The sequence below is a fragment of the Marmota marmota genome, unplaced genomic scaffold, assembly GCF_001458135.2.
Source record: "Marmota marmota marmota unplaced genomic scaffold, marMar, whole genome shotgun sequence".
NCBI classification, from domain to species: Eukaryota; Metazoa; Chordata; class Mammalia; order Rodentia; family Sciuridae; genus Marmota; species Marmota marmota.
The window spans coordinates 1,757,466-1,780,601 of NW_026000140.1; the positions used below are offsets into that span (position 1 = coordinate 1,757,466).

Here is a 23,136-nt window from a genome sequence, read left to right on the forward strand (position 1 = left end):
ATTTAAATCTTCAGGATAGATAGGACTGAACCAAGGAAAAGAAGGAAAATTAGAGTTCTATGTAGAAGAGGCTGTGTGGGCAGAAATACAAAAGGCTTTAGTGAGTGAAACACATTTGAGGAATTGCATGAGGTTGAAAGTGGTGGTGGTGTAGGATTCAGGCAGGAGGGAGGTGAGAGAGGAAGCTCTAGATATTGGTATATATTGACTGTTGCTATATGACAGATGTGCAGGCAGAAGGGAGCAAATCCTAGGGCTCCACCTCCAAGCACAGCTGAAATCCAGCCATCTTCACTGCCATCAGTTTGGTTCTAAACATCGCAATCTCCTGCATGGGTTATGGCAGTCACCTTTTATCTAGTCTTTCTGTCCTGACTCTGCTCAATTTGCAGCCAGAATATTTAGAACACTAGCAAATCATGTCACTCCTCCACTGAAGACCGTCCAATCATACTCAGTGTACAAGCCCAAGTTCTTATAACTCTACTTAGTACTTTTTAAGATACTATGTAGATTATTTATTTGGGTTGTTTATAGTCTCCTGTAGTAGAATAGAAGGGCCATGAAGCCAGGGAATTTTGTCTGTTTTATTCACAGATGTGTTACAAACAGCTCAAATAGTGCCTGGGTCTAAGTTGGCAGTCAGTATTTGTTGAAAGAATGAATGACTGAGATCCCAGATATATCATGATGTTCACCTCATTCGTCATCATGGAATAAGTTTGTTCCAGTTCATCTGAACCACATGTGCCTCCCTTGCCCCTCCCTGACCCAGTTTAATAGATAAAGATAGATAAATGCCATCCGCAGAACTGAAATGAACTGCTTTTATAGATACATCTTAACCTGTTTTTTGTTCTCATCCAAACCTGCACTAGATGACCACGTGCTTTTCTTTCTTGTGTCAGCTCCTCTTTCCTGCTATGAGTTCTCTGGGAATATGATTAGACCCATGTGTGCAAGCCAGAGGTGAAATCTTGGCATTTCAGTGAAAGGAGAGTGGTGTTCTGTCAAACTGTAACGGGATCTGAATGATAACAGTCACCAGGATCCTGGTGTAAATCACATTCTCATTTTTGAAAGCCAGCCTCTCCTCCCTCCGTCCCCCTCTGCCTCTCGGTACTGTTGCCTCCATGCTGTGAAAATGGACTGCTCTATTTTCTCAGGCTCCATAGGGGTATTAAGCATCTGATTTCTTCATAAATAGAGCAGAGAAATATAACCATACAATAACATTGTGAACACATTTAACAATATTGATCTAGGGAGTAAAAGAGCTAGACCTTTTGTTACATTGTCTGCTCTTCCAGTCAGTAAATGTTATTGTGACCATTGAGTGATGTTTCAAACCAGCCTATACTGTTAAGAGGGTATTAATTAGGTTAATGATGTCGAGTAATAGGTTGTTAAGCAATTATTTTTATATATCATGAGAGGTGAGAAATGGTCCTCCATGTACCATCTCGGGTTGTTTTGGATCTTTAGTCTACATATGCTCAATATTGTGTAGATGAACAGCATACTGGTAAACACTGTGGGAGAGAAAAGGCAAAATGCCTTTTTTTTCCTCTATATTTTTATTGGTGTATTATAGTTGTTCAGATTGATGAGATTTGTTGTAACATATTCATATATGCACACAATATAATAATATAATTTGGCTAATATCACTCCCCAGAATTTTCCCCCACCCCTCTATTTTCCTACCTCACACTCTTTGTTTCCTTTCCTCAGCTGGCCTCCCTTTGATTTTTAAGAGTTCCACCTTCACCTTTGTTTTCCTTTTTCTTCTCTAGCCTCCATTTATGAGAGAAAACATAGAGCCTTTAAACTTCTGAGTTTGATTTATTTTGCTTAACATGACAGTCTCTAGTTCCATCCATTTTTCTACAAATGTCATCATTTCATTTTTCTTTATGGCTGAATAAAACTCCATTGTGTATATGTACCACATTTTATTTGTTCATTCATCCATTGGCAGACACATAGGCTGATTCCATAATTGGGCTGTTTTGAATGTGTTGAAGTAAACATGAGTAAGCGTGTCTCACTGTAGTAAGAATTCTTTAGGATAAATACCCCGAGAAGTGGTATAGCTAGGTCATATGGTGGTTCCATGCCTAGTCTTTTAAGAAGCCTCCATTCTGATTTCCATATTGATTGTACTAATTTATGTCCCATCAGCAATGTCAAAGTGTTCCTTTTTCTCTACATCCTGTCCAGTATTCATTATTATTTGTATTCTTGATGACTGCCATTTTGACTGGATTAAGATGAAATCCCACAGTAGTTTTGATTTGCATTTCCCTAATTGCTAATGATGGTGAACGAATATGTTGGCCCCAAATGCCTGTTTTTAAGGTGCCTGTCATGCTTTTGTGAACAGCAACAACCAATACCAGTCCTGCTACTAACTCCATTTATTGAGCTCCTACTGTGTAACAGCTACTTACATTTAAGTATCTACAAGATGCTTTGCTGCTGGTACTTCATAGCACAGTACTATTAACTCTTCAAAGTAGGCACAATATCTCCATTTTCTGAATATAAAATTCTGATTTTCTTTTGTGACATAGCTTTTTATTCTTTTTTCCTATTATAGAAACCATGCCAATTAGTGATAATTTATATCTTATGCTTTATTCCACAGTACAGAACACGATGATCATCCATAAATCTAAGCAAATACTAAGTGAAGCTGTGACTTAAATCTTTAAGTTAAACAATTATTCAAAGCTATAATAGAGGAGATTACTGCTATGGCAGTTGTAGAAGGTGGCTAGTTTTAGTTGCTAGGAGAACTTCCTTTATAAGAAAGATAAAGTTCCTTCCCTTAATGAGCTGCCCTTCAAGTTGATACTCTCCTCAAGTAAAATGAATCAGTTTCTTTTGGTAATCTTAATTCCTATCTGGTAATGCAAATAGATAGCAAATACAAATGTTTTTCCATGTGATTTTGTTATCTCTTTCTACAGAAAGGAGCTGGGTATCACCTGGATCTCTTCTGGGTGGCCATTCTCATGGTGGTGTGCTCCTTCATGGCTCTTCCGTGGTATGTGGCTGCTACTGTCATCTCCATTGCTCACATCGACAGTTTGAAGATGGAGACAGAGACGTCTGCACCTGGAGAACAACCAAAGTTTCTAGGAGTGAGGTGTGTTAAATCAGAGGAGAGTGGCTCAACAAAAGACATTGTGCACACATCTATGGGTCAATCAAAAGGAAATGGGCAGATTTGGAGGAGACAGAACTGATGATGATTGATTTATTTATAATTTTATTTTTGTTCTAGCAAGGATTAACTTTTCATCAGAAAGGGAGTTTTCAATGATTTTTTAGTTAATTTCTTATGATATATAAACTTCTTTTGATTAATGAAAAAGCATAAAAACACAAACAAGTCATTCTTTTTATCAACATGCAGGTGATTTAGGTGCTGCAGTACTCACTGAATCTCAGTTGTGTGTAAAGGCCCCCAAATGCTTGTGTCTACTTATGATTTTTAAAATTCAATAAAGGAAAGGAATTTTTATTTTCCAACTCATTTTCTGTCCCCAAAAGCACTGAGAAACTTTGACTTCCAGCTGTTCAATTCAGGTAGCCATGAAGAGTGGTAGTAGAAGACCTTTATACTCTGTTGGATGCTTTTTGCAGCAAACCATGCTCATAAGTGCCTGGGTGGATAGCTCACACCACAGAGCCATCATTTCCCACGCCTCAACAGTGGGTGATTCTTTCTTGGGGATGGAGTGGGGGAGGGGAGTGTTGGATGAGAATCATATTGGTTAAAAAGTACTTTTGTTGTTGTAGATTTAGAAATTAAACTGGTGTGATTTATTGCACTCATGAAATTTCCCTGAGCTGTTTGTTAATTAGAATGTGGGACAATGTAATATCTGTCTCCTATGAAAGAAGGTGTAATTACACAAGAGGACAAGTTGTTTAAAAAATAAGGGCTTCAAAGAGGCCAGTAATTGATGGACCAGGAGCAAGTGATTTTTCTTTCTTGATTCTAAAAGGAGCAAAAAGCTTTAGCAGAATCATTTCTTTCTTTGTGAATTCAAATCACATTTTGTAATAGTCTTAAGAGATTTCTTATAGATGTATTGAGCTCATATGATGTCCTTTAGGTAATTATATGATATCAACATCTTTGCTATTTGCTGAACATGAGTTTGGTCAATGTGTTGTCTTTTTTTGAAGATGCAAAGACAAGAGCATGTTTATGAAAACAAGAGGTAGATTGGTAATCTTTTGATTTGGTTTCAGGGAACAAAGAGTCACTGGAACCCTTGTGTTCATTCTGACTGGTCTGTCAGTCTTTATGGCTCCCATCTTGAAGGTAAATATGTAAAATACTTCTTCCTCCTTCTCAGAACACTGACAGATAATTGGACTATGTGAAGAGTAAAATATTTGCAAGGTTCATATTAGTTTTATAAAACACTGAAGCAGAGATCAGGTAGCCCCCCTCCCCCCCAAAAAAAGCTTATCTTGATTTCCAGTTAATCAGTATTTTTCAGTTATTCAGTTGAACTATATAAAATGACCAATATTGAAACTTTCTAACCTATCAGAATGGCAGTTTCACACAGTTCAACCTGACTGATCCATACACATACTCAATTTTTACTCTCTCTGTCTTCCTATCTATCCTTTCTTTCGTAACCCCCATTTACTTGTACCTACATAACCCCCATTTACTTGTACTTATATAACTACCATTTACTTATACCTAAAGCCTTTCCTTTCTCTCCATTAGACTTCTGGATATGATGCTGTGAGTGGTTCAGAATGGTCATTTTCAGTTTTTCTCCCATTCTTAATTATTGTTGTGTTTCTATTTTCTTCGAATCAGAAGGCCTAATTTAGGTTCTCCAAAGAAAATGAGGGTAAACTTACTGATTCATAATTATAAAACTATGGAAATGAACTTTTGAAGAAGAAGAAAAGAAAAAGCTGTTATATCAAGTTAGGAGTCCACACATATTTTTGATTGAGGGGATGGATATCTGCCTACATAGATAAATTTAAACTGATATATGAAAGCCTACTTCAGAGCAGAAGTAGCAGAAGTAGGACCAAAGAAGAAGGTTAATAAATTCCTGCCTGTAAATCTTCCAATTTTCTTTTATGACACAGCTTTTTATTTTTTTCCTATTATAGAAACAATGCCAATTAATGATAATTTATATCTTATGCTTTATACCACAGTACAGAACATTATAATCAGCCATAGATCTAATAAGTATAGACAACAATATCTTTAGTAACAATATGTTTTGAATTTTTTTCCTGAAATTTAAAAATTTTTAGTAACTTTAAATTTTAAGGTTTTAAAAAAGTTCTCAATTGTACAAATAACTGGTAGAACATTCTTCTAAGGAATTCAAACAATATACAAGTATACAGATAGAGAAAATAAAAGACCTTCATTTCTTTCAGATTAGCAAATTTTATGTCAGTAACCAATCAGATGAATTTTAAGAAGGTAGAATTCTAATACCTAAATTTATAAGACTATCTTTGCCTTTGGGGAGTTTAGACTAATGCATATATTGGATACAAAATACGTTGTAAACTGTTAAATATTTAATTATTCGTCTTATGTCCTTGGTTTCCACAATGTCAGGTGTCTAATTGAATCAATTTCTGACTAGATGCCTGTTTCTCAGGTAACACATGGGGAGCTAAGATTAAAAATAAACTTAGAGAAATTATTTCTGGTTATGTACAGAGGACCTTAAAAGACTAAGGACTTAGCTTCTTTGTAAAGAGAGGGAAATCTGCTGTTACTTTTGCCGATGCAAAGCAAGGTACAATACAAAGTAGGCTTGAAGGTGTGGTCAGGTTCACAGCATTGAGTCCTCTGCCAGACAGAATGCATTCTGTTCCTGTGTCCCCCTGTAGACACCAGCAGACCTACTGGTGGAAATACCTAATGGCAGCTCTGCCTCCCAGGCAGTGAGACCTCATCTGGAGAGATCATCTTTAGAGAGTTCATTGTGGGTAATTAGGACCCTAGGTTGTGGGAGGCTCTCCTTTGAATACATTTCTCCAGGCTTATAGAAAGTGGGCTTATAAGACCCAGTGCTTGTGCCTTGTCACCAATGAAGGAAACAGACAGAAACATTTTCCATCAGTCTAGATTTACTCATCACCACCCAATCTCCCATTTTATCTTTTTATTTCTATATGATTTATATATGTATAAAATCCTAATTAGGAAAGCCAGATATTTTTAAAGTCCTTTTTAAAAAATGTGTATTTTGTAAATTGGCTTTAATCCTGGAGGTCCTGTTTGTTGAGTAATCATGTGTGATTCTAAAGGGACCTGGAGAATAGATACTATGTAAATTGTTATTTTAAGGAAAATTTGCAGAACTCACAATGCCTCTTCCTATTTTCTCACCCTGCACCCAGATATGGCTGTAGAGGAGTTAAAGCTGCTTTACAATGTGCTTTACAATGATTCCTTTTGCCCCTGATATGCAAAGCCCCTTAGCATCTATAAGATGAGATTAGAATGCAGAGAAAGAAGAGAGAAATGCAGGGACCAGGGAACATGAGCTTGCTTTTCCTTTGGCCTTGCTTAAATAGTCCATGCATTGGTCACCCTCATTCTGCCACTAGTATCCATGGTTGTGTTATTTTCATCTGGTGACTTTGGGTTAATTCAAAAGATCATTGTAAGAATCAGTGAAAACAGGAGTTCAGTAAGCATTTTTGTCGTGTAGGGTTTTGTCAAAAATGTGGTAAGTGAAACCATTTTGTCAACATATCTTATAACATATTTATAATGTAGTTTACAACAAATATAGGAAAACCTTCAAAAACCACAAGGACAAAATAGTCAAGCATTGGCAACTGAGATTTCTTACTTGAGCAAGTCAGGCTGTTCTCTACTTCAGGATTCATATCTCTGGAAAAACTCAACTAATTTCAGATCACATGCTCTTCTTAGCACTGAAGCTTGGGGAGGTATGTGGGTATGTGCACTTATCAGAGGTCTCTTGTTAGGTCATTTAAAAAGTCAATACAGGAAGAAGCAGTTGTTGAGGGTACAGTTTAACCAAAACCTAAGTTAGAACTCAGGAAAAGTCTCGATTAATAATTAACCTCAGAATTCACACAAAAAGTGGTGTTAGGGGTTACCTCTGAGTAGGGTACCTTTTTCCTTCCTCCATGTGACTGTGTTTCTTAAAGAAGCAGGTGACAGCTTCAGAGAATAGTTTTACTTAATAGTCTGTCTTTGAAAGGTAGATCAAATGAACGAGAACAAGAGAAATGTGTGACTTTCACTTTTCAAAAGGAAGTGGCTGAACCCCTTCCCTGCCCAACTCCTTATTTCCCTCACAAGTTTAATGGTCTCTGATGAGCTTAGCAATTTTCTCTCATGCATTAAGCAGTATAGGTGGTTGCCCTCCCCATCCCCCACCTGCTTATGCAAGCTTACTTTGAACATGAAGTTTATGACCTCTGTTTTGATCTGTGTGCCGAAATCTGCCTTTTATGTGGAAGAATGTAAGGAATTATAGTGCACCAGCTTTAAGTTCATGAAGAAACCCCCTTGACCATTGCCAGCTATAGTCATTCATGCCTCAAAGTGCTGAATCTCACCATGGATTCAGTGCAGAACTGCTGGGAAGCAAGAATAACTGGCTTCCCAGGCTGGTTAAATGATTTCCGCTGTGTGTCTGCAGTGGAAATATTGCCTTTTAACTGCTAGTATTCTGTATGGGGAAGTGAAGGGAGACTAAAGGCAGCGAAAAGATGAAAGGCAGTTCCTTGAGCTTACTTTTCCCATTTTTTTTTGGCAAGCTTCAAGAAATAAAGATCAAATGAAGTTCACTGCTACTTCGGTTGCTTTTGCTTGAATTAGTTTATCTTTAACATGAGGAGTGGCCAAAATTTATCTTTAAGATTTGTTTAGTGTTCTGAAGTGTGGAAGATAGCATTTAGTTTGTACTTGGCAGATATTTGTCCAGACCCTATAATATGTCATACTGTGCTCTGTACCAGGGCAACAGAGATGATGATGGTGATGGTGATGATGATGGGGACCACAGTAGTTACTGTTTATTGAGTTTATCATTGAATTAAGGGCTCAGCATAGATTTTTAAAATTTAGTCCTCCAGTAACACCAAAAAAAAAAGATACTACTAATTATTGTGCAGATTGGAAAATTTATGAATAAACTACCGGGTCACAAAGTTTTTAATGATAGAATCAAGATTTGAACTTAGGCAGTTCTGAACACCAAAGCCCAATCTCATAACCCTCATGGTTTGTCACTTTTTAAAATAAATCATGGTACTTGTCCTCACAGAACTCGTTCACTATCATTTCCCATGAGATGATCTTCCCCAGCTTCTTTGATCCAATTTCTAATACTATGTGGAGAAAAAACACAGCATTTCCACAAACTCCTCGTCAGGCCTCATTCCAGCTTCTTCAATTATTAGGGACCAGGGTGCAGGTCAGCACCTTCTTTAGCAACTTAAGGTTTTTTAAGGCTTAAGGGATTGATAATATTATTTTAATAACATATTTTTAAGATGGTTGTTAGAACTCAAAGGGTAATGTAGTAAAGTTTAAATAAAGCAGGGCTTCAGGTGTGACCTTTCAGCCATCCTTCTGGCCCATTACTTAGCTCCCAGTCACCCCTATCTCTCAGATTCCAGTGAGAGCTGTGCTTAGCAATTTCAGGCTCATTGACTTTGTCAGTCAAGATCATGTTAACGATGACATCAGTACCACATTTATTGAGTATCTACTATGAACCATGCCCTGGAATAGATCTTTTCTGCTATGTAATCTCTATCATAGCCACTTTCTAGATGAGGATACTGAGGATAAGAGAAGTTAATAATTTTTTCTGAGTTACACAGACAGTAGCTAGAAATCAAACCCAGGTCAGTCTGACTTCTATACCTATGTTCTTTATCAGAGTCTCACTCTGGGTTCTACACACACACAGACCCTTACATTGCTCTTACTCCTGTCATGAATTCTGGGTTAGAAAACTACAGTCTCCCCTTATTAACCAACTTACTCTTTTCACATTTTTCTTTCTGAGAATGTTCTAACACTATCAATAAATCAAAGGTATAGAACTACATTTACCAGAAATTGAAAATTTGACATGACATGATTTGAATATATTAAATCTTTGACTTCATCTCCAGTTTACTAATCTATCTGGTTATAGGATCAATAACTTAATTTTTCATTCTTCATGTTTATTAAATATAATACTATTTTATAATTATTCCCATTGCCTTTCTGAGTGTGATTAATTATATCATTTTCTTTGCATAATTTTGTCACTTGGAAATTCTTGATTTGCCTATAATCCTATTGTACCTTGTGTTTTTATATTTTGTGTCCTCCTGTCTATCTTTGTAAAAATGTATACCTATTACTATGCATGTCATCCTGGTTTAACTTAAGAGGTGGGGTTACACCACTTGCTCCCTGTTTCTACCTCATAGTCCTTGCAAACATCTGGGTTGCATAGTCTACTGCTTTTAAAGCCAATGGAAAAGCAAACTCTTTCCCGCCACCATTAATTAAAGAAATTATTAAGATCATATATGCTCATTAAAAACACACACATACATTAAAAACTTATTCTTCTTTTCCTTCCTTTTGTGATGAAGGATTCTAGTATGATTAATTTTTCAAGAATGACCTTCTTATGTGAACTCATGAACCAAATTCAATAAAAAATATCTTCTAACACAATAATTCTGTCAAGTTCCATCAAGAGTTCTATACTGCCACATTTTTATTAAGATATTGTAAAAATATGACAAATTTCATAAGACATTTGTATTATATTGAAGTTGACCAAAAATCTACTTCATAGCTTTCCTTCCCAACAAAAGTGTATTTCAAAACAATATTTATTTCTAAACCTATATTCCTGCCCACATCCATGTCATTATGTGTTAATGATACCTTCTGATTTTATTTTGTGATAAATTTGATCATATCTATAATTATAAATTATAATTATGATTACAAATTCAGAGGGAACAGACATAAAATCCAAGACACAATTTTCCTTCCTTTTGATGTTGAACCACAGTAGAGAAAATATTTAGCTAAGTTCAGGTTAGGAGTGAAGTTTAGGCCAGGAATGGACTCTTGGAGATACTTTTTACTCATGCTAGAAAAGTGATTTACCAGGATTAAAAAGTAACTACCCTAAGAATTCTAACTAGTTTTTCATGAATGAACTATTTTTCCCTTTTCCCCTTTTGTTTTTCTTCCCTTCCTCTCAAAATTAAAAGTGAAATAATAGAGAAATCATCATATTCTAAGGAAAATGGAAGATTCTTTAAAAATGAGTTAAAGCAATAAAGTGGTCTCTGTTATTTATTTATTTATTTTTGGTAAATGTATGCAGAATTGTAAGGGATGGAAACACTCCCATTCTAAAAGAATAGAGGCTTGTGTGCCAGCTTGGGTGACTTGAATGTGCTATGTCCACCTCTCTGTGGTGACTGCTGGGTATGACAGCAGCCTGGCTTCCCCTCATCAGCACGTCTTTCCCACCCCCTTCAGCATTTCAGGTCATTGTTTTTGTTTTCTTTTCTGAGCTCAAGATCAAGATTAGTTATGTTAAAATTGTCAATCCTTTTAAAAAGAAGCATTTGCTATTTTATAGAAATAAATATTTATTCCATAGAAATTCAACCATTCTACAACTAACCAGTAACAAAGATTGTCATGACCTGTTTTAGTATTCACTAGTTCTCTAATGGTGGCTTAAGGATCTCTTGAGACAGAACTTCACTAGACAGTCACAAGAAAGGATGCTAGGGCTAGAGTGGGGAGGGACTCATTAGTAAAGTGCTTGCCTAGAATGTGAAAGGTTGTGAGATCAATCCCCAGCACTGGAGAGAAAGAAAGAGCAATGTTTGCATGTCCCTGGATTCAGTTCCCAGCTACTGGAAAGAGGCTGCTAGAAATTATGAAATTATGCTTCACTTAATACATGCAGTAGTTCTTCAAAAATTACTCTACAGCCATTCCATGTTTTCTGATTACAGTCGCTTCCTTTGTATGCATTTGGTAAGACTGGCCTTAATTGACTTGCGGTTTTAATATTTTAGCTTTGAAAAATCCTGAAATTGCTTGAACTTCTTTTCAGAATCTCATGTTGACAACCTTTTGTTGTCCTGAGAAAAGCCTTCCCAGAATCAGAATCATGCTTGATGTGTTCACATTTCGCAGGTCTAGGAAGAGGTGAAATGTACAGATTTCACATTAGAATTTCTCATTATTAAAACACTTTGTATTAATGTAAAAGATTTTTTGCTGAACAATGCATGAAGATGTATTAATTGAATTCTAAAAGATGGGTATTAATCCATGCGTGTAATTAATTGCTTCCAGATGTTCCACACTCCTTTTAAGCCATGTTCTCATTAGTTCATCCTCTTAATATTCCTGAGAAGAAAGGGACAGTTGTTTGATGTTTATTTTATTGAAAGAGGCATTTACCCACCAAGTTGATACCATTTAGCAAAAATTGTACAGGAAAAAAATCAGCAGAGTGTGATGTTATGGAAGGATCTTGGTCTCCAGAGTGAGGCCACTTGCTCCCTGTTTCTACCTCATAGTCCTTGCAAGCATCTGGGTTGCATAGTCTACTGCTTTTAAAGACAAAGGAAAACCAAACTCTTTCCCGCCACCATTAATTAAAGAAATTATTATTAAGGTCACATATGCTCATTAAAAACACATACACATTAAATGAAAGTTGAAAGTCCCCTTCATCATCCTTCATTTATTTCTAGTACAAAGAGTGTAGAAGTTTATCCACAGAGAAGAAAGAACACTTATTAGAAGTCACTATGTTACAATATCCTGTCTTTGAGCCTTTTTATTTAAATTATTCCTTCTAGTGTTTATGTTATTGTTGTTTTTAACCTTTATCCATTTTTTCCTTCTCAGTTTATTCCTATGCCAGTACTGTATGGTGTATTCCTGTACATGGGGGTGGCCTCACTTAATGGTGTGCAGGTAAGTGTTGTGTTGCAATTGGAGTTAAGTAGTGCAATTCTTGTAGTAATAATGGGCTAGTATTGGATCTTCAAAAACAAGCATTAATCATGAATAGTTGAGTTTTAAAAATTATTTAAATAAATTATATTTATTTTCTACTTTATCCACCTTTCACCTGCTTTTTGTTTCTGACTTAGTCAACAAAGTTAGCTGGTGTTAACAAACATCATCATAAATACCCATTTTTGAAGCAGGCTACTAAAAGTTATTTGACTAGGGAGTGAGATATAGTCTTTCTTTTCCTTTCTTTTTTCTCTCTTCCCTTTTCTTCCTTCCCCCTTCCTTTTAAGGGCATCTAACTTTTTCAGGGTGTTCTTCAGTGGAGTTGATCTACTTGTAGACTCTACCAAGAATAAGCTATTCTTTATTCATCTGCATTTCACATGGCTGAACTTGGTGATCAGAAGTTTTGCACTAATAAATGATTAAAGTCAATGTGGTTTATGTACTGCTGTTGTCACAACTTTGGTAAAACCAAACCCTCTTTTGTTATATTGTTTCTCCTCCTCCTCCTCCTCCTCCTCCTTCTCCTTTTTTTTTTTTTTTTTTTTTTTTTTNTTTTTTTTTTTTTTTTGCAGTGCTTGGAGTTGAACCCAGATCCTTGGGTATGCTTGGCAAACACTCTACCATGAGCTACCTCTCCAGCCCCAATCTCCTTAAAAAAAAAAAAAAAAAAAAAATCATTAGGAAAAAATTTATTAGGGACTTTGTTTTTCAATTGAGGTTTAATTTAATTGGCACCAGGAAACTGGAAGTTCTGCTACTGCTTTCTGGCACCTTGTTAATTGCAGCCTTATTTAGCAGTCAGTAATGTTTTAATGGGAAAAGACTGCATGTTCTGTGAACATCATAAGAATTTATTTGAACTTCAAAATAGTCCTTGCTTTCATTTATTGAATTTAGATTAACTTGGTTTTAAAGTCAGATAGAGCTGGGCAAGTGGCCAGGCCCCCCTCAAAGAGAAAAGGCTACTTTACTTTTCCCTGTTTAGAACCATTGAGTGAGAGTTTCTTTACCGCTGGGATATTTGTTACAGAATACAAAGTGGGTCTCATAGACTGTGCAAGTTGAATGTAAATGTGAGATTATTTGAGCTCATGCAACTTTTAGACTATAAATTTGTAAAAATATTGTATTTTTAATGTGTCATTGTAAGTATTCTTTATTTCCCTAAATAGAAAAATATGAACCCACTATGACCTTGAGCTGATGGTTCTTATTTTTGTTTGCCCTTAATGACATGATCTAGGACTTCAATTAGATTCTGTGTGTTCTAGAAGCTTTACTGATGGTTGGAGCTCAGTACATGTTAATTAAAGAATCAACCACATCATGATGATGGAAGAAACAGGCTAAAGGGACAGCTAGTGCTAACTTCTGCAGTGCTGTTGCCTCTAATGCCCTTTCACCTTTCCTTACTTTCTCTTGATTCTGTCTCTTTTAGACCCTTTTGGCAAGGTGGATTTAGCAAAAAAGTTTTGTAACCCAATCTTCATAAATGAGAGGGGCTCTATCAGTCGAAAATAGCTTTAAAGGAAGAAGGAAAACCCTTTCGAAAGGGAAATCACTGCAGAGAAGATTGTCTGTGATAGTGTGGTTTACTTTTGCACTTCTTTTTCTCCAGAAAAAAAAGATATTATTTCTGAGTTTATGCAACATAATTTCAGTTCAGCAATGATTAATCAGCCTTTTCCATTGCAAGACCCTGTGATGGCTTCGTAAATACCATCCTGTTCACCATCGCTGTCAATGTCAACTCAGCAGTTCCTTTTTGAAGTGCAGCAGCTGGCACATAGATGCTCAATCATTTTAATATCTGTGTGCTAACTTCCCTTAGATTCAAGTATCTAGTTGTCTCTGTCTTGAAACCTACTGTAATGTTTGTGTGGCTTTTCTCTTGAAAGAAATGGTAATGCATTGCTGGATATACTAGTCAAGCTATACCATAGATAAGTAATGTTGAATTTATGGAAATATTAATACATTCCCATTTTTAAGTTGTATACTTTCTTTATATCTTTAAAATATCCTTGAAATATATATATGCGATGAATAGTATTATCCCTTTTTCTTTCAGGAAGGACAAGTGAAGCAGAGTAAGATGTATGAGTCAGATATCTTCCTTTAGTATATCATTATTTAAATGGACACAAAACCCTCTCTCCTGAGACTTAGTAGAAAATAGAAAACTTGGAGATGAGCATCTAGAATTTATGATTTTCTCTGTGACTTTATTCTTTGGTGGCACTTTATCTCATGTATCTGCATAACATTCCTCCAAATAATAACAAAATTGAGAAGACTCATACTAGGGTTTGACTATGCTAGACTAAATTTCTGCACTCCCTAACAAGTACCTTGTCCTTCCAAAAGGACATTGCAAAGGATGTTGTTTGCCTAAATATAAATCACTACTGGTTACTTAAGCATAGCAGAAATGACTGTATGAATCGCCCCTTGAAGTAATGCAGTTGGACTCTCTTGCCCTTTCCTCTCCAGTTCATGGATCGTCTGAAGCTGCTTCTGATGCCCTTGAAGCATCAACCTGACTTTATCTACCTGCGTCACGTACCCCTGCGCCGTGTCCACCTATTCACTTTCCTGCAGGTGTTATGTCTGGCCCTGCTCTGGATCCTCAAGTCAACGGTGGCTGCTATCATTTTTCCAGTTATGGTAGGCAATCCTTTGATTGAATCTTCCCATGAGGTTATGCTGATATCACGTGGTTATTGTGATATGAAACACACATATGTTTCTAATGTGTGGTTCTCAAATTTTCTAGCTTTGACCTCATAACTCTGATCAGTGTAATTTAAGTTGCCTATGTCTATGACTGTCTAGGATGAATTGGGCTCCCCTGAATTCAAATACTATTTCAGATTAACCCTGGTCAGTGAACCTCTGTGAGCTGCCATTAACTCATCAGTGAAACAAGGGTGGCATTATTGTTCTTTGCACCAATAATGAATATCAAATATATAGCACAAAGCTTGAGTCATAGTAGACACCAGTGCACATTAGTTATTTTCAAAATATTCTCTAATAGACCCAATCTAAATAAGAGTAAAGGACTTTTAAGTCTCAATAGTAGAAATATTTGGGGACTTGTAAGAAATCCTATAGTGCATTAGAAGAAAGGAAGTGAGAAGTTTAGTGTTTGAAGTATTTGTGGTTTGCATCATGCCAAGTTTAAGGGTAGATTACCTATCCTTGGCATGATATGATGAGAATCAAGGTAAAGCAACTAACATTCCACTCTGAATCAGAAATTTAAAAAGGGAAAGAAGGAATGAAGGCTGTTTTTGGCCTCGTTACTGAATTTATAGCTTCTCCTAGCTCTCTATTTCTTCCAAAAAAAGAAAAGTGCACATACATAACACAAAACAGATTTCAAGGCCACCTCAGTTCTGTCTCCCCCATAATTTTGGAAACAATTTTCATACATTTATCACATTTTGTATTATTTTTTGTAAAACTCCTCTTACTTTTAGCCAAGATCATTATTTTATTTTATATATTTTCTCCAAGGGACACAGCAAAAAATGGTAAGAAATATTAATGGTATATTAAGTCATATTTTTTTCTTAATGGTTCCTTATGTGATTTTTTCCTTAAACTACATTAACTTATTGTAAAACACATTAAGCATGAGAATTGACTCCCACTTACCTATTAGTATTATCTACCTACCTATTAAGGTTTTCTTAAGTCAGGATAAATCGAAGTTAAGCCACAATAAATTTAAAATATATCCTATAAACTACAGCTTGTGCTGAATAACAATGAGAAAGTGCTTTACCTTTATAAAGTGTCTTTGTTTTTTCAGAGCTTTTATTTGGTCGTGAAGCAATCCTGTAGTACAGTAGGGCAGATGTGGTAACTTCTCCAGAAAATGAAGAAACCGACATATAGAAAGCATGATGTAGATAGAGACAGCTGTTTAATTTAAGGCCAAGCCAGGACTCCTATAACTTGCTGCATACTAATGTGCTGTTGAGCAAACATATCTTTAGTGTGCCTTCAAAAGTAAAGGAAGGGAAAAGGGATTGGTCTTCAAGAGCAAATCATAGACTGAAGACACAAACATCAAGAATACTTGATAGCAGCAGGCAGCTGGGACCCTTTCTTTTTCCTTTATATGGTTTTGTGGCTGCAGATAACATACTTAATGACTCTGAGCTTCTGTTTCATCAGCAGTCACATGGAGATAATAATATCTACTTTTCAAGTTTGTTATACAGAATAAATGAGATAATATTGCCTAAGAGTTTGGCACAGTTTTCAGGCATATAGTAAATATTTAGTTGATGGTGGTGATTGAAGTAGTCCAGTAAGTATATGGTCTAAGCATCCCCAAATACTACCTTATCAGAGATGTCTTGGAGTACTATATGTAATGCTCATTTTCTTGATTTTCATAAACCCATATGATTTTTAAAGTGTTGCATAATTAGAAATCATCTACAGGCTTATTTTTCTTTTAAACTTTTAGTTATTTTATTAAAAAATCTAACATGGAAAGAAATGGTTTTGAAAAACTCTCCTTTCACATAAAAATTCTAATTGAATGTGATCATACGTGCAGGGAATAACATGAGTTTCAACTGAGACTTTCATAAAACAACAGTATACAAAGTAGGTCTCTGCCATGCTGCAGTGTCAGTCCTCATTGTGACAATGTCTGACGTGGTTTCTTTTATGCTCTTTGTATTTGCTGTTCCAGATCCTGGCACTCGTAGCTGTCAGAAAAGGTATGGACTACCTCTTCTCCCAGCATGACCTCAGCTTCCTTGATGATGTCATTCCAGAAAAGGACAAGAAAAAGAAGGAGGATGAGAAGAAAAAGAAAAAGAAGAAGGGAAGTTTGGATAGCGACAATGATGATGTAAGGGGCTTTCCAAAATTCCAAAGCTGGTTAAAAAAACAAATGTGAAAAAAATGTACACTTTTATGCCTGATATGAAAGGGAGAGCTGAGTTGTAAGAATGTTTATCTAGCTGTGTGACCTATCACTGATTTTACTTTCATTTACCCTTTATTTGCTCACTTTGGTTTTGTATATTTTGTATAGAATTTCTGTAACTATAATACATTAATAATGATATAATGCCTTCCTAAAAAACTCAAATATTTAAAGAACTCCAATCTAATAGATAACAGGGAAGTTGCTTAGTAATGCTGTGAAATATATTTGGTTTGTTATTGATAATCCAGGATATATACATGAGATAATATCACAATTGTGTCATTTTAAGTCTAATGTGGACAGATACTGTAATTTCTGCCTTCCATAATCTATATATCTATTTGAGTAGCTCTCAACCCCAGTCTTATGCTGTTGTATTATACCAGCAGTGTATTTATGCTAAACTGATTTGGCATTACATCTGTCAAAAAAAAAAAGGAAAGAGAATTGGAGTTTGAGGTCTTTTTTTTTTTTTAACCTAATTATAGTGGTCAATGTCATAATCCAGTGGTCCTCCTATAATTAGATGATTAAGTAAAGAAATGAAATTATTGACCATTTATTTTTCTTTAGCAGACTATTTCACAGAAGTACTGATGCCCTGCTAGAGATCTGTAATCAATGCCAAGAGAAAAGCTTGGATTTGTTTTAATGCACACACACACACATGTGAGCTCACACAGCTTATCCTAGTAGCCTTTTGAAAGGATTGCTAAAATATATTTTCCATGTGATGGGGCTGGGGTGATGGCTCAGTGGTAGAGCACTTGCCTTGTGTGTGTGAGGCACTGGGTTTGATTCTCAGCACTGCATATAAGTAAACAAAAAGAAAGGCCCATTGACAACTAAAAAAACTTTTATATATATATAAATAAATATATATATAAACATACACATATACACTTTCCATGTGAAAAATCTGTTCTGGATTTTTACACCAAGTAGTATTACAAATGGTTTTTGTGTGTCATTATACATTCTAAAGTGCAAATGTAGTTCATTTTTAGCTTCTTTGATCATGCATGCTTAATCCTAAATTGACATAACATTTTGTTAAAGTGTATATTTTTGTTCCCATTTTGCAGATAAGAAAATTTAGACTGAGAAAATACTTCTAAAAAAGTCATTCTAAAATTTCAAATGTTAAGTTTTTTCAGCTTTGTTGAGGCACTACTTACAAAATTGTATACATTTAAAGAGTACAACATGGTGCTTTGACATAGATATTTGAATCTTTTTTTTTTTTTCAAATGAGCAGCCATAAGTGGCAAATCTAAAATTTAATCTGTGCCTCTCGGCTTATTCTAGTTGATCAATCTGTCTGATTGTATTCTTTTTGTAGAACTTGGAAATAGTACAGTGAAGGAAAGCAACAGACAGAATTGGATTTCAGATAAATTGATCCAATAAGAAAAGGCTAAACATACAAGGCCCATTTAGCTAAAGAGAAAAAGAGTCTGAGGGAGCTTTTGTGACTGTCATCATCTATCTTAAATGAGAGCAGTTATATAGATTTTCTGTTTCCAATGATAGCAGAAAAAGAGAATGTGTTTAAATTACAACAAAGATTAACATGCGGTATGAAGAAAAATGATATGCTTACACATTGACAAGAATTCAGAACTTGAAATGAATTTCTGGACCATTCAAGATGAAAAAAAAAGAAGAAAGGTTGTCTGAAATATTACAATGATTAAAGCAGTATTTTATCTTGAATTTTTAGAATAGGTACCTCAGTTTATGTCCATGGATACCAAACTTAATATTCATTATACATTATAAATGTATGAACTAATATTATATAATCCTCTTCTCTGATGTTTTTTAAGGGGGAAAATGAAATATCAACTTTGGGGAATGTTTTAGATTTACTGCTCTAAATGGGCTCCTATGGTGCTCTTACAATTCTTAGATATGGTTTTCAACAAATCACAATAATGCTATTGTTGTATTAATATTTATCACTTTTAAGCTCCGTATTTTCAACAGATATCTTAATAATGGTGTTTGATATTTATCTCTTTTCCTCTTCTTCTTCTCTGCCCCACCCCTATCAAAGCAAATGAACAACAAATATATATATTTGTTTCTAGACAGTGAGCCCAACCAGGCAATTTAGAATACATTTGTGTAATAAATTCTCCATGTTGAGCCCATTTTTTGAGGGCTATGGATTTGGAGGGTGAGTCTCCTCATGTTCACCTCACCATCATGTGGTGTAGGATCCATGGATACAGGGAACCACATTGGACATGAGAGAGTTACAGTACTACTGCTAATGAATTGTAGTGGCTTGTCAAAGCTTTGAACCACTTATAGTCATTTCTTAATCTGCCTGATAGACTGTGTTGCTTGCCAACCTGTCCCTCTATAAGTCCCATTATTTTGGGAAGTGCCTGAAATAAGACTTACCATTCTTGACATTGTCATAGGTGAAGATGTGTATGCCATCTTAATTATTTTTTTCTTTTTTTGTTAACTTAAGGATATTGTCTTAGCTCTCTGAAAGAATATTATGGGTCATTACCCTTTGTAAATTCATCATAAAGTAATTTTCATAATAGGCAGTAGGTTTTTTGTTAAAATTTCTTTGTATTTTGACTCTGAGTTCTCATTTATTAAAATTTCAACTAAAGATTGTCTCCTTGGTGCTTAGACTTAAGAGATGAATTGGATATTTCACTCCAACCATAGACTTGAATTCAATATGGTGAATTTTTTAAAGTGGTAATCCTATAGTAATCTGTGATAGTTTGGACCAGGTGGCCTGTTCTTTCAGCATCCACATGGCTAGCTATTTGATTATGATAATTATTCTGGTTATGATTCTTTCTGTGTCTAACCATAATAGACACTTCCTTTTGTTTTATTTTGTCATGTTATGCTTATGTTTTCAAATATCTTTGGTGCATGCCACTTAAAATGAAGCTTTCATTGTAAAATAGTATCTGATGGAGTATTAAAGTAAAGAAAGTAGGTTTATAGCTGAGTCTATGTAGTAGGCTTCTTGATAGTAGATGTTCAACAAGTCTTACTTGATGTGGAAGGAAATGTAGGACATGATTTTCCTGGATACAGAGAAACATAAAGATGCAAGAATTTTGAAAACATATTATAGTTCAAGAAATTTCCTAGATTTAATCTGTTTTCACAGTGGCATTTGCTCTACACACATAACAACCCAAGTTTGATGATTGGGAATCTAGCTATGGAAAGCTTTACAACTAAGTTCTAGTAATCTCTATTTGGTCTGTTTTAGTTTTAGTGGATTCAATCCCATTAACTCCAGAAGAGAGGAAAACAGATATGGATTAGAAAGATGATGTTGAATTTGAAAAGTTAGCAGACTGGAAATAATTATATCTAAAACCTTTTTTCTTAGTACAATGAAATGATAATATGATACGTTTGATCAATACTGGGAGATAGGAAGGGCTGAGTAATAAAAACATTCTAAAAACAGTTATACATTCTTTTCACAGTCTGACTGCCCATACTCAGAAAAGGTTCCCAGTATTAAAATCCCAATGGACATCATGGAACAGCAGCCTTTCCTAAGTGATAGCAAACCTTCCGACAGTGAGTAGAACTAACCTCTTGCATGCTTGCTTGAGTATGATTTACACCTGCAGAGAAAATATTTTAGAGATGTCATCTACATTCACTTCCCCTCTGTCTTTCTTTTTTATATGAATATTTATACTTAATTCTTATAAAACATTACTTTTACATTCCCTAAACTTGACTCTTAACTTCTTCCTTTTATCCATAACCTTTAAGTTTTCATTTGGTAATCTTCTCTCTTCCCCAAGGCATCATCATTTTTTTTCCAGTTGCTAAACATATAACCATGTTTTTAATTGATTTTTATTTTTATTTCCCACTGATATTTAGAGTTGCAGCTTATAGTACTACATCACTGTCTGTTACTGTTTGTCTTCCTTAGGTTTCAACCAATGACCAAATCTTCTCAAAATAAATTACATCTTGGACCTCTCAATGATTAATGAATTAGTTGTTAATATTTAGAATTTGGCAAAATTGCTATTTTCAATTAAATTGGCAATCATAAAACATTAGCACAACTCTTTTTCTTCCTGATTTCCTGATTTCTTTATTCCTCTTCTGCTATTTCAAAATCATCTTTGTAACTGCTCTGATCTTCCAGTGGTGATAGCCTGGTGGCTACAGTGTGATGATTTGTGACATGTCATCTTTTCTTTTGTAATTGGGTTAACAGGCCACTCTATGAAGACATTAGTGAATATCTGAAGCTTTTGCAATAGCAAGTAGTAGTTGCCTCTGTATTGCTTTCCACTTTTAGTTCTCATTTGAAGAAAATGCATTCTTTTAGATCCAGATACACTTCAGAGTTTGTTGATCTGTTACAGGAAAAGAGACAGTTGAGACACTTTTAATAGTTAATAATGCAACTTCAACTTCAGTAGAAGGTTAGCAATACCAAAAAGAGTTTGAAATGAATGACAGTTCATAAAATTTGGGTGTATTAGTTACCAATTGCTGAGTAACAAATTACCATATAACTTAGCAGCTTAATACAAAAAACTTGTATTTTCTCACACAGTTTCTGACACCCAGAAATTTAGGAGCAGCCCATTTGGTAATTCTAGCTCAGGGGCTTTCAAGAGATTGCTTACCAAACTGTCTGCTGGGACTGAGTCTCTGGAGGCTTGATTGCAGCTAGGGATCTGCTTCCAAGCTCATTCCCAAGGCTTGTGACAGGAAGTTTCAGTTCTTCAACCTGTGGGCATGTCCATAGAGCTATATGTGATATGGCTTCCCCCAGAGCCACTGACAGAAGAAAAAAACCAAGATAGAAGCTGTAATCTTTTATAATCAAATCTCAGAAGTGACAAACCACCACTTCTGCCATTTTCTTTTGGTCATATAGACCAACTCTGTTGCAATGCAGAAGGAATTACACAAGTACATAAATACCAGGAGATGATAGGGATCATTGCAAACTATCTTGGAGGTTGGCCATCACCCTAGGTTTAAAGAACAAAGAATTAAAACAGTCTTACTTTTGTTTTCCAACTTGTAACTATATTTTGTAACTAAGGCTAATTTTCTGCTCACTCTTATCAATGGGATTTCATTAAGAATTTTCTTTCTTATTTGAAGCTTCCCAAACCATGTTCTGAGTTCATTTTTCATTTCTAGGAAATTAATGTCATAGGAAGACAAACATACATGTGTGTAGTGTGTTTGTCTTTGGTTGGCATCTTAATTGGCATAGCCCCTTCTAAATACTAAAAAAAGAAAGAAAAATCACCAGACAGAATTTCAAATTTTTGTTAAATTTTGTGTGCCAGTTGTTCTTCATCCTCTCAAAAACCCTACAAGAGTATAAACTGAAAGTTGATAGTGATATTGGAAGTTTACCTGAGCAAAATACACCATGAAAGAACAAAAGCTGAATTGCTTTCTAAGTACTTCAAGAATCCCTCCCCCAGCCCCACCGTATGCCAAGTAACAGCTAGAGAAAATAGTGAATGTTGAAGATGGAAGGAAATTCCAGGGCAAGCATCAGACATTCATAAGATGCTGTCACCTTACAGAAATGATTCCCCTCATGCTTTTCTTATCATAATGACAGCAGTGATCCTTCCCAGAAAGCCTATGTGGAGGAAAGGAAGAGATTGAGACTTAGTTTGGTATATTGTTTATTGGAATTCTCTAAATTTATCTCACTTCCTCTTTCCAGTTATGAAAAATGCATCAATTTTTATGAAGATTTTAATTTTCACTCCAATTTTTCACATTCACACAGTTCTATTACTTTTGATTTAAAATGTGTTTTTCTTTCCAGGAGAAAGATCCTCAACATTCCTCGAACGCCACACATCATGCTGATAAAATTCCTTTCTTTCAGTCACTCGGTATGCCAAGGTAAAGGAGAGTCCAGTGTTTTGCTGTGTTTGTGTGACGATTACCCCACAGACATGCAGTCAATGGCAGGTTATTGGCAGAACTCCCTGTTCTCTTTCCTCTCTCTGATTTATCTCACATAAATTACCCAAGAACCAAAACTTATCCCAGCTTTTACTAGTAGAAAGACCTCTAAGAG

At 35.3% G+C, this 23,136-nt stretch overlaps 1 protein-coding gene across 7 annotated transcripts in view; it reads left to right on the top strand.

Annotated features, from left to right (window-relative positions):
• Positions 1 to 23,136, top strand: part of Slc4a4 (solute carrier family 4 member 4) — a 335,973-nt gene that overhangs the window by 308,086 nt on the left and 4,751 nt on the right. For 4 of the 7 annotated variants that reach the window (XM_048785765.1, XM_048785761.1, XM_048785762.1 and 1 more), the window contains 6 exons: positions 2,976 to 3,154; positions 4,270 to 4,342; positions 11,969 to 12,037; positions 14,579 to 14,752; positions 16,803 to 16,964; positions 22,879 to 22,958. In XM_048785765.1, the coding sequence (XP_048641722.1) occupies positions 2,976 to 3,154; positions 4,270 to 4,342; positions 11,969 to 12,037; positions 14,579 to 14,752; positions 16,803 to 16,964; positions 22,879 to 22,958 (737 nt within the window). Of the gene's footprint in view, positions 1 to 2,975; positions 3,155 to 4,269; positions 4,343 to 11,968; positions 12,038 to 14,578; positions 14,753 to 16,802; positions 16,965 to 20,527; positions 20,625 to 22,878; positions 22,959 to 23,136 lie in introns of all 7 variants that reach the window. The other 3 variants (XM_048785764.1, XM_048785763.1, XM_048785767.1) reach the window with 1 other exon arrangement.